The sequence below is a fragment of the Perna viridis genome, chromosome 10 (assembly GCF_037379345.1).
Source record: "Perna viridis isolate PV_CMFRI_1.1 ecotype Kerala chromosome 10, ASM3737934v1, whole genome shotgun sequence".
Lineage (NCBI taxonomy): Eukaryota > Metazoa > Mollusca > Bivalvia > Mytilida > Mytilidae > Perna > Perna viridis.
This window is the reverse complement of record NC_142454.1, coordinates 15656328-15669584: the sequence shown is the minus strand read 5'-3', so window position 1 is coordinate 15669584 and position 13257 is coordinate 15656328. Positions and strand designations below refer to the sequence as shown.

At 32.8% G+C, this 13257-nt stretch overlaps 1 protein-coding gene across 2 annotated transcripts in view; it reads right to left on the bottom strand.

Moving 5' to 3' along the window:
- Nucleotides 1-409, bottom strand: part of LOC148604707 (phosphopentomutase-like) — a 30079-nt gene extending 29670 nt beyond the window's left edge. For both annotated transcript variants that reach the window (XM_088548156.1, XM_088548157.1), the window contains exon 1: nucleotides 234-409. In XM_088548156.1, the coding sequence (XP_088404282.1) occupies nucleotides 234-314 (81 nt within the window). In that variant the 5' untranslated portion in view covers nucleotides 315-409. The remainder of the gene's footprint in view (nucleotides 1-233) is intronic.
- Between the last annotated feature and the right edge of the window lie 12848 nt (nucleotides 410-13257).

Below are 13257 nucleotides of genomic sequence, written 5' to 3'. Positions count from 1 at the left end.
ATTAACATAGATCAGGGGAGTTAAAAATGTCACTTGACATCTTGAGAAAAATGCTATGTTGAACCATTACCAATAATTCTACGTAACACAATTAATAAATTGAAGAAAAAAACTTGATCGCTGATGTCTTTGTGCACATTAAACATGTCAGTAAAATATCGTGTACACAACATGCAAGAGTGGAGTGATTTATAATATAATTTACGCAAACTTCGCTTGAACTGTCCTGATACCTTGTCCCATTCTAGCCATTCTTTGACCTTTCGGTTGAGCTCTTCGTCACCAATGTCAAAATTTGCACCGTTTGCATCCATTGGTCACCGTAATATTCCAAATAACTAATGCAGCAGACAAATCCAGGGTATTTGCCAAGGCCGAAAGGGGGGATAATACCGCAGGAGAATATTTCTGTCGCTCAACGGTGACTAGAGGTCCCCCGCCTTATCACGATCTCTTTTAATACGCCAAGTATAGTTCGGTGCAAATGAAAATTAAAGTAGGGAAAAAGATAAACATCAGTGGATACATTACACAATAATAGCAATAAAACAGAATATGCAGATTATAAAAAAAGCAAAACAATATACTTTTTACAGACAAACTGAAGCTGTTCTTGTAGCTCCACGTTAAATATATTACTGGATGATTATGATATCATTTGTTGGCTGATTTCGGAAAATTAGCCTGTTAAGTGCAGCTCTGCAGTTGGATTTTATTTGACTTTTATAACATGCATGGTTAATGTTCAATTTTTTTTTAACTTTCTTACTTGACTATAAAAATATACAAATAATTTTACATTCCTTTACCAATGATCCATACGAAAATACATATAGATATAACATTGGGTTACCCATGCCCCAGGCGCGTAGCTGCCGTTAGGCAAAAAAGCTTTTGCCTACTTAATTTTGCCCTGGACCTGCTGGGGGCCTCAAGCGGCCCCTAGACCCCCTGCCGTAATTTTGCCTACACTTCAATTTGGCCTCAGCTACGCGCCTGCCCCCTATAGGAACATACATATAGATATAACATTGGGTTATCCATGGTCCCCTATAGGAACATACATATAGATATAACACTGGGTTACCCATGGTCCCCCCATAGGAACAAATATATATATAGATATAACATTAGGTTACCCATGGTCCCCTACGAAAACATACATATAGATATAACATTGGGTTACCTATGGTCCCCTATAGGAACATACATGTAGATATAACACTGGGTTACACATGGTCCCCTATAGGAACATACATGTAGATACAATACTGGGTTGCCCTTGGTCCCCTATAGGAACATACATGATGTAGATATAACATTGGGTTACCCTTGGTCCCCTATAGGAACAAACATATATAGATATAGCATTGGGTTACCCTTGGCCCCCTATAGGAACAAACATATATAGATATAACATTGGTTACCCATGGACACCTATAGGAGCATACATATATAGATATAACATTGGGTGACCATTGGTCCCCTACAGTAACATACATATAGATACCTCTCTGAACTAACTAGATACTTTGCACTACTATCTAGATATTTCTAACTAGTATCTAACTGCTTTTTCAAGTATCTAGATACACAAAAAATTCTCACGAGTATCTTGATACTTCAAAAAAGCATCTAGATGCTTCTCACAAATATCTAGATACTTATCAAAAGCATCTAGATACTTCGCAAAAACATTTAAATGCTTCTCACACTATATAGATACTTCCCACAACTATCTAGATGCTTATAACAAATTATATATTTAGATACTTCTTATTGATATCTTAATACTTAGCAAAAGCACCTAGATTCTTCCCACAAATATCTAGATACCTTGCAAAAGCATTTAGATGCATCTAACAACTATCTAGAACTTCGTAAAAGCATCTAGATACGTTGCACAACTATCTAGATACTCCTCAACGGCATTTAGATTCTTCTGAATAGTATTTAAATACTTCGCAAAAGAATATAGATACTTCACACATGTATCTAGATACTTGTCACATGTATTTAGATACTTCGCAAAAGCATCTAGAAACTTATCAAAAATATCCAAGTAGCAACAGCGTCTAAATGCTTGTCACAACAATGAAGATATTTATTAAAGCTACATCGATGGTATTATTTGGTTGTATCGTATTCATGTGAAGTAAAATGTATCAATATAATTGTGAGGATCATCTCTATATGTGTGAAAAATATTTAGATAGTTGTGAGAAGCATTTACATGTTTTTGCGAAGTATCTAAATATTTCTCACACATATATAGATAATTCTCACAATTATATTGGTACATGTACGTGTACTTCACATGAATACGATACAACTAAATTGTATCAGCGATGTATTTTTGTTGCTGTATACGTATATCTTAATTATACTACTTGTTTGTTTTAGTCCCCGGTTGAATTGAATGTCCATAAACGGCAGGCTATTCAACCGGTTCCGGTCAAATAGCAACTGCTTAACAATTTTGCATTTACGCGAAAAAAATTTATCCGACATCAAGTCCTAACCCAACCCCCACCCCAAGGATAAAAAAAAATGGTTGGTGCCTAAGAAGTCCGCCATTTTCAATATGCATAAAATATTATAGAGTATCCGACTTAGCCCCCAAATTACAGGTTTGCGATCGTGTTTTGTTGGCCTCAGCGTACATGTAGCTCTCTAAAATCATTGTTTTACCACGATTCCACTACGATCTTCTACAGATAATGACGGTCTTGGAGACAGTTGTGAATTCGGGGGTTGATGTTACTGGGTTGCTATTTTGCATCATTCGCTGAGTCGCTCGTATGTCAAGTCCGTTAGTGATCCAAAGTGGAAAACTACGGTGCAGGAAACAAATAAGTCTGTCCTCATAGCAGATTGGAGAACAAATAGCCGAAAGGGCCTCGCCTAACTAGTAGAGCGAAAATGATCTAAGCACAGAGTTTTTTTTGTATAAGGGAGTTACTCCTTTTGATATTTCATTATTTATGATATGATTGTTTAAAATTACAATGATTTGATTTAAAATGTTTATCTAGATGTAATTAGTACAATCTGAGTGATATCAGTAAAATTATAATGCCTTTTGCACAAGACTTATAAGGACACTTTCATTTTTTCGACCAGATTTTTCTAATGTTTGATTTTGCAGCAAATATGAAATTTTACTTTTTTGGACCACTTTACAAAAGTCGTATCCCTACCAATCTTTGTCAGAACATAACTGTTTAGGTAAAAGACCACCTGAAATATTGCACAAATCATTTCTAAACAGAATATAGACAACTCAGTGTACAACACTCCTAAACTAATGTAAAAATCAATAGCAGATAATTTGATTATAAAAAACAGAGCATTGCATCCCTCATTTGAGGTAGACATTCAGAATGGCACACCCTTGACATGTTGACAAATCTGAATCTGAATATCCTACAAATGAGTATTGCAACTTTATATACTTAACATAAAATCATAACGTGAAGCAATAACATGATTCAATGAAAAAATGTCATTGTTTGTGTAACCCCTCCCGCTTTTGTATGCAGCTCATTTTTAGAGCGTAAGCAATACTTCTGCAGGCGCAAGAATCCAAAATTTAGCCTATACGCCGGATTCACCGTGTAAGGTTTCAAAATTTTAGGCTAGAAACGCTGTCATTTTTTAGAGTACGCTAAAATCAAGGGTCGGGGTACATCCCTATCATTCATATAAGTAATTAAGCATGTTAAAACCTACCTGCTTAACTTAGTCACATCTTACAATCCAACCCGTGTATAGAAAACATGACTTGTAAATACATCAGAATGTATTTTTATTTAAGGATCTTGATTGGAATAACTTTCCGTTTACATAAAGTATATTCTCATGACTTCTTTGCATATCATTAGCACGAATTCAATACCTTCTTTTCTATGATTAAATGTACCAGGAATAATACGCGTATATACTGTACATCTGAAATAAATTTTGGTAATTGTGATAGAAGTTTACTCTATCATTTTAAAATTATAGTGCATGTATAGCATAGCTTCACTAAGAGTAAATTAGTAAAAAAAAAACAGTGAATTAGAAAAAAAAGTTATCAATTAAAATGGAGCACAATTTTTCATTCTTTCTGGTTATCAAAAAAAGCAATACCTGATCATTTAGTTCTTCCCCGGTCTTTCAAGTCAAGATGTCTGAAACATAGACACTGGAATATGGTTCGCATAGTCCAAAAATTTCCAAAAAGTTCAAAGTGGGGATCCTGAATAACCCTATGTTAAATCTATATGTATGTTCCTATAGGGGAACATGGGTACCCCAATGTTATAACTATGTTTTTTCTTATAGAGGACCATGGATAACCCAATATTATATCTATATGTATGTTCAAACAGAGGACCATGGGTAACCAAATGTTATATCTATAACTATGTTCCTACAGGGGAACATGGGTAACCCAGTGTAATATCTATATGTATGCTCTATTGGGGACCAAGGGAATTCCAATGTTATATCTATAAGTTACTTTATATACGGGACCATGGGTAACCAAATGTTATATCTATGTATGTACCTATATATGGCCATGGGTAATCCAATTTTATATCTATATGTGTGTTCCTACAGGGGACCATGGGTAACCCAATGTTAAATCTGTATGTTTGTTCCTGTGGGGGACCATTGGTAACCCAATATTATATCTATGTTTGCTCCTACAATGGGTAACCCAATGTTATATCTATTCTATATTATATGTTCTTACAGATAGAACGAACACTGTCCATTATAAGCTGTTTATACTGAGAAGCTCTTAGGAATTAAACAAAGTTTCTCACTTTTATGAAAAAAATATATATATCTATGAATCGGGTTTCAATCTAATATTTTACATTAATTCAGCAGTAAAGTATTGTAAATCCTTTATTTATATATGTGTTAGTATGCGTGCATGTGTGTAATTATTTAGTGATAACGCTTCGGTGAAAAAAAAACTCCTTTTATTTTCTATGCAACAAGACCACGTTTTTGTAAAGTGAAAGTAGATATAAATAACCTCCAATATGTGTAAATTAATACGCAATCATCTGACACTATTTACGGGGGATCTCTGGTCACCGTTGAGCGACATAAATATCCTCGTGCATACCGATAATACCCGGATCTTTTTTTTAGATTCTCAGACGGAACGAATTTTCATCAATTTGACGAGATTTTATTGAAGTATACCTGTTTTTGGTTTTTTATTCTTCAAATGAAGACTTGAGCATCAGGAGCGGATCCAGGGTGGTGTAGAGGTGTTTCAGGCTATTATTTGCTATTTTCTCCACAACTTTTGCACGAAATTAACCAAATTTACCGACCATCCGCTATCCTACATTTGGGATTTTACATTACAAGGACTGGTCACTACCAACAAAATTTAAGAAGTCAAAATATGTGTAAAAAATAACTCTGCCTTCCCAATCTTCATACTGGTAAAGTTAAAGCCTATGCTATTTACATTTAATATATGCATACTGGGGGTAACAGAAATTTTTCAGGATTTTAGTTATAAAAGTTATAAAATTGATAATGACAACGTTATGATGAAAATACCATGGTGTGCTCTCAAAAACACTTAAATATAAAAATTTACCTGTAAAAATCAAGAATTACTTATCATTATTATTTAATAAAAAAATAAATTATTTCATTACAGAAATTTCTTTAATCTTTTAATTGGTAGTAAATTCATATGGCTAAACAAACAGAAGGCACAATGATAAACAGCTTACTGGGGTATAGTTTAGAAAAATTAAAATATTGATATTTCTTTCTCACGACATAGGTACATTTACGGACAATAGAAATACACAAGAATACACCAGTATACCCAAAAACACGCCAAAATATACATTTAAACTTTCAGATTGATTGAAATATGTTTTATTTGTTGAAGGATAACGTTTTTTTATCAGTTTTTTTTTTTAATTTTTATCCTGACAAACACCCAGATCGAATTTATCAATGTGCCCAGTTACGCAATGCTTAGTATGCATGATAATCGATTTGCTTTCTTTGGTGTATACACCTTAGATCACAGTTCTGACCGATAAATCGAAGTTTTCAAGATTATGTTTTGCAATTTAAAACAACAAAAGTTTAAACCGACATATCTCTGAAATATGTATCTTCATTGCTGGATTGATTATTAACCGACATATCTCTGACATATGTATCTTAATTGCTGGACTGATTATAAACCGACATATCTCTGAAATATCATCTTCATTGCTGGACTGATTATAAACCGACATATCACTGAAATATGTATCTTCATTGCTGAACTGATTATAAATTTAAACCGATATATCTCTGAAATATGTATCTTCATTGCTGGACTGATTATAAACCGACATATCTCTGAAATATGTATCTTAATTGCTGGACTGATTATAGGCTAAAAACCACTAATTCCACTTCCCATAGGCTTCTATGTTAATTTCACAATATTCAATGGCTTCTCTGGACTTTACCTTAACTTTAACCTGCAGAGGACTATATATCAGCATGATTCTACATATGTCAGCTCACAATCCTCAGAATGGCATGTGGGGTTAGCAGACTTGCAGTGCAGTACTGGTCACCGGAAGTGAAGGGTCTATAAATAGCATGGGAAATCCCAGTGTTTTCACAAGATAGCGGTATATTTAAAAATCATTATGGAGATTAGGCTTCACATCACAAGAAGCAAAATGCACCTATAAAATGTACAGAAATGTTTTTCCTTTCGGAAACTGTTTCAATTTTTTAAATAAGATGAGAACTTTTTTCACAGCACTATGAGGAACAGGGGTAATTTCTGCGTAGGACTATTTTTGCGTACATTCCGAATGCTCATTGGTTGAATTGGTGGTCTGTAACCTAAATATAAACCGACATATCTCTGAAATTCATTATATTCATTGCTGGACTGATTATAAACTGACATATCACTGAAATATGTATCTTCATTGCTGAACTGATTAATATTGTATAGCGTGTTCCTCGTCAACAATTAAATACTAATGGGTACCCTTGGATTTTTTTCAGACCGTTTTTCAGATGGGGTTAGTTTTCTTTATTTGGTATATTAAAAAAAAAAACAACAACACGCATATAGGGGTATTTCGATTGACACTTTGCTTTTCCAAAATAAAAATAAGTCCTGATTAAACAAATATAAACCGACATATCCGAACCATATGTTATACTACATGTTCTCATGCCCACATATTAAACCGACCATTCTAGATCAATACATCACTTGGTGCCGATCATTTATCGTTTTCTGATATCATATCCTATATAACAATTGTAATGACAATCATAACTATCACTTTGTGTCCGTCGTCTGTCATTATTGGTACCCTGTCCTATACAATGGTCATTCAGAGAGGACATCTTTCAAAAGAAATCAGCAGGAGACCATTCAATATACTTCATGAACTTTTTGAAGGCTTGGACTCGAAAGCTAATTGCAATTACAGCAATAAATGGCAGATTCAAACTGCCAAACAAATCTAACGACATTGCAAAGAAACCTGGGCAACGAAAGCGACATTTGAATGCCAAAACATCTAAGAAATTTTAGACATTTTGTAATGTGCAATGATATAACTTTTTAAATTATTTATTATGTTTATTTAAAGATGAAGATATCGCTTAAAAGTAGGATGTGTCAAATTTGTATTGTAAAGGACATTCAAATGTTAATAAAAATGAAAAAAAAAAATATGCTATTTTTGTTAATGAAGCCACGACAGTGGCTGAAATTGACCTAGGCATCACATGAAAATCTTGCTAAATATCATAATTTGCCGTAGCACTCGCATGCATCCGCGATCAATACCATTGTGAATGGAAAAGAGAGAAGCGTGAAATGGAAATGAGTAAAAATAACCATGATATTGATAGTTAATCAAACAGCAAGCAAGGGAAATTTCGCATCTTCCATTTTATTTATAGGAATCCATGTAATATTTACGCACTGTTTAATGACTTGTTTCTTCGGACTGTTGATCACGTGGTGAAAAATTTATTAGGCACGAGACCGCAATTAATTTTCAAGTGCATTTCAATATACACATTTGAGCAGATTAAAATAATTCCACCGGCGCAAGCTCAATAAAACTTCTCTGGCCTAAAGATATGTACAAACAGGATTTTATATATAAATTGTAGAACATTTTACCATCATTTTCTGAAATTAATACATATAATTCGGAGATGGGGTAAACATGACAAATGAACTGAGTTAAAAGTCCTAAATTTTAACCTTCTTCCACTGAACCAAATCAAAACTTTTAGTAAGAATTGATTAATGAAAAAAAATCCCATGTAATTTTAACCTATTTTCTACCAATTAGAGGCAAAACTTCAGCAAATAAGTTTCCAGTAAAAATATGAAAAAATGTGGAAGGTACCTACTACCAAAGTTGGAACTATATTCGTATACAACGAAAACCAAGGGGAATTAATTGTGTTCTCGTACCTGTTACAGTCACAGGCCATCTCATGCGTATGAATATCAATGTGATCTTAGAATAAAAGTTTCCGAAGCTGAAGGGGACGCCAAACGGAAAATAGTTTGATTAAATAAGGTGGGTTACTGCACGAAAGCACTCCCTAATGTAGACAAAATTCTTTCATTACATATACTATTTACGAACAAGTCATGATAATTTACCCTTTTTTGCTGTGTAATGTATGATTATATTCATGTTACAAACTTTAGAAAGTTTGAACTTTTTGAATCAGTTTATAATTATGCAACAACAGCTAAAGTATAGGTATTGCATGCTATACATACATTTTATGTACCAACAAATACTTGTAACATGTATTCTTTTTCCGACGCAATCATTTCCAGAATGAAATGTAGAAAATTATAAGTAAAGAGAACAAATTTTACTGCGTTAGCTATCTTTTTTCGACTTGTTTACAATGTGTTACTTGTTGTGAAATGATATAAAAAAGCAAAAAATAAAATGGAAGAGTGAATTAACATGTATATTTTTAAATTTGTATTGTCAAATCACTCAAGAAGCCATGGTTGCTCAGCTAATAAACGGTCTTTGAAAAAAAAATCTTTTAAGAGAAAGAATGGTAAAAATATTACTTTCCCTAGTTTAAAGTATTACAATCCTTTTTATGATTAGAAATGTGATTGTGCATAAGAATCAGAGCTTACTATGGAGGCTTCATTGACTCAGTACTTTAGTACTTTGATTTATTTTAATTTCAGAAGCCGATCATGTGTTGACAGCTAAAAACCAACGAAATTTCAACATCGTCACATTGTAACATAATAACTACACTATTATCGATATTTTTCGCATAAACAATTTTTTTTTTTATCTGATTTGAATATACTAAGGTGAGATACCGGAAAGTATTCACGGTTGACTGATCACAAGGATGAATACACTTTGTTTTTAGATATTCAATAGGCTACATAATATAAGTACAACGGTTAAAATAACTTATATATTATGCAAATCTTAGACTAGAAAATAGTAAGAATACAGCCGTGTATCCGTTAATATGAACGATCAAGTACTGGATGCATTTAATCGGTCTGTCGTAACTCTCTAGTTTTTTAATATATTTTTCAAAACTTACCATTAAAAAATATCACGTCTCAATAGAAAATATATGTTTCCTATAATTATGATGATTATTCCATAATGTTTTAGGGTATTCTTGGGTATTCGTGGGGTATTCTCGGGTATTTCTATGGACCCGTACATTCATGTAGTCTTCATTTTATTGTTATTCAGAGCAAACTTATTGAAAATTGCCATTGCCATTCAACATGTTTTTCTTTCATTTGATATTATAATTTCTTATGATAAATGCAATAGTTTTCACAAACATTTAATGACAAATCATGCTTTATCAACCTTAAAAAAGCGATTTTTTTTGCTCATTTGTCTAAAAAAGATCTTTTTTGAATTAAAAAAAGAATTATATTCCTTTTATTCCAAATAGATAAATAATACATGTTGCCACTCTCCCATTTTTTATATTTGATTTGGGACATAACTCATCAAAAGTCTTCGAGTGGTTTTTATAAACACCTTTGGCAAAGTTACCCTATTTTCAAATGAGAATTTTGAGAAAATTGGCTAATAAACAGCCTAATAGCAACGGCAGTGCTCTATATAGATTATCACAACTGACTTCTTTCTCTAATATACACTCCCCAGTTAGAGTAATCAAAGGAACCAAGGTTATAGCGGTAATCAAAAGAATGTAATCCAGGGACAAACACAGACCAGACATGGAAAACAGACATACACAACAAAGAACACAAAGTAACTAAAATCATACATACAAAGTAACAAAAGCAAATGAACAACTCGGACTCCACTAAAAACTGGGAAAATGGACCAGGTGCACCGGTAGGGTAAGCGTCCTCTGCTTTTCTAGAAACACCCGCCGATTTTCTCATGATACGATTCACCACTGCATATCGACAGTCAAAATTAGTGAGATTTACGACACATTTGTGAGGTGATAATGAGTAAAATTAGATAAAATTGTAAAACACTGATTCTCTTGGAAGCTGAAGTATGTACGTTGCACACGTTGGTATATACAGGAAGTTGATATCGGACAACACCCAAAATTACCCATCAATGTGTATATATATATATATATATATATATATATATATATATATATATATATATATATATATATATATATATATATATATATATATATATATATATATATATATATATATATTTCAAAGCTATACACAAAATTTGAAATATACACCTCTAATGGAAGCCTTGGTAATTGTTATAATTGCCAGAAAATCGGACGGACGGACGGAGAATGTGGTTCCAATATACACCCACTCACTGAGTTAGAGTATAAAAAAACTACTGTATTATACTCTTATCGTTATCTATAACATTTTCTACGAAACAATATCTTATTTTATAATTTTGTTAAAGTCAAACGATATAAATTTTGAAGGACTCCCATTTGATTAAAAATTATAGCAAGGATAAAAATGTTTTCTTCAGTTTAAACGATATATTGTTTTTCAAGATACATATAGCTTATATAATCTTTTCTTCCTACATGGTATTTTACGTTAATAATTATCCTTCCCACCTCCATCCGAGTCCACTATTAAGCTTATGTCTTTTCATATGGTCTTTTCCGTTCAAAGTTATCCTTGCCACCTCCATCTGAATCCACTCAATTAAAGCCTATTGAGTAATCCATCGACTACACAATAAACAGTAATATCTGTAATTTGCACTATGGGATGAATTTACTCGCAGCTAGAATTCGGATTTATTTTACAATATATATGTACAAGAAATTATGTACAGATAGGGATCATCACAGTCCATTGTACTGATAACGATCATGCGAAGTATACAGAATTTATCGTTGTTGGGATGTATGTTGAATCAGGGAGTAAATGTAATATTAAAATATACAAAGTCCCAGGTTGAATGGATTTTTAAAAAAAGCTACTCACAAGACCTATAATAATTCACCTATATACCTATCCGATCATACTGGGTCATCGATCACTTATTGGGCACATATATTGAGTGTTAATCATGCTATTGATGAGTAAAAAGCAATCGATTTTAATTGACCACATCATATTAGATTTTATTCAAAATGTCTGAATCGTATACTTTTCGACTATTCTAATGCAGTATAATAAAAAAAATTCTAATCCAGCGATATGAAAAAACCGACCCACTTATCGATCACATTCACATAATCTGATATTCGTTTTGTAATCGATGATCTACTTGATCGAGTAGTTGTGCTGGGTACAATATATTACGCTTTACAGGGCTGGGGGAATCTTTGAATACGATCAGGTTATTTATAAACCATACTTGTTCATTTTATACAACATTTTATTACCTCAAAGTGTGCATGGTGTTTGATACATGCATAAAAAAAAGACGATTGCGAAAAAAGTTCGAACGTTTGAATATTAATTTATAAAGGACTTTAATTTGAATTGAATTGTAGTTCAATAACATCTTGGATCATAATGATGATTTTTTTTCCTGAACTAAAATGTTTATCATTTAACGAACTAATTTTTGTAGGTAGAAATGTTTTTGTTAAAGCTGTTACATTTTAAGACAGTTACTTACATGTATTTTTCGGACACAATGTCGTCGAATTTCGGCATGAACAGTACTAGTTTTCTTTTGTGATCTAGGCCCCGCAAGTGTGAATTCTAAGAGGTCTACTATGTTTTACTGAAGGTGATGGAACCGAACACATTCATGACTGCAAGGGTTGAAAACTTCGGTCGAGCGAAGAAGACGAAATAAAGCCTCTGATTTGCCTCACATGTCATTGTGCATTCATCCAAAGCCGGAGTCGCGTATTCTCTGTGAAATTGTCACCATATAATTGTATCATTTACTATACAGAAATTTGTTGACTTTAACTTTATCATAATGGAATTGTAATTAAGGAAACCAAGATTATAGCGGAAATCAAAAGAATGTAATCAAGGGACAAAAAACAGACACGGAAAACAGACAATTACAACAAAGAACATAAAGTAACTAAAATAATACATACAAAGTAACAAAAGTAAATGAGCAACTGGGACTCAACTAAAAACTTGGAGCATGGACCAAGTGCACCGGTAGGGTAACCGCCTTCTGCTTTTTCTAGAAACACCCGCCGAGTTACTCATAAAAAGTCAAGTCCGGGATAGACGAAAGAGGAATCATTTAGAGCTTATTACAATCAAGAAAATTGAATCAGTATTTGTTCAAGTTTTAAAAGAAATAACAAGATGTAATTCACAAAAATGAGCACTGTCTATTCATTTTTATCGTGGTCACAGAAAACTTATAATTGTTATCCAGCTTAGATGTTCTAATGCATCCCTTCCTCTAGATTAACTTTCAAGAATCTTGGCAAGTCTGCGTGAGTTTGATTGGATAGAATGGAGTTGTTTCTATGTTTGGTGACTGATACACCTTGCTCACTGATTCTGTGTGTCTTATCATCTAAATTTTGAATTTTCTAGTGTTTTATATGTACACTTTGTTTTCGAGAATTATACTCGTGATGTTTAAGTTCATCAATGGTTATAGTTTCTCTCGAGATCAGTCGTCTATTACTCATACAGTTATTTCTTACGTATTTTTAAGATAGTATTTCTAGTTATATAATCAGGTACCACGTGATCATACTTATTTTTGTTATCCTAAATATGAAAAAAGAAAACACACAAAA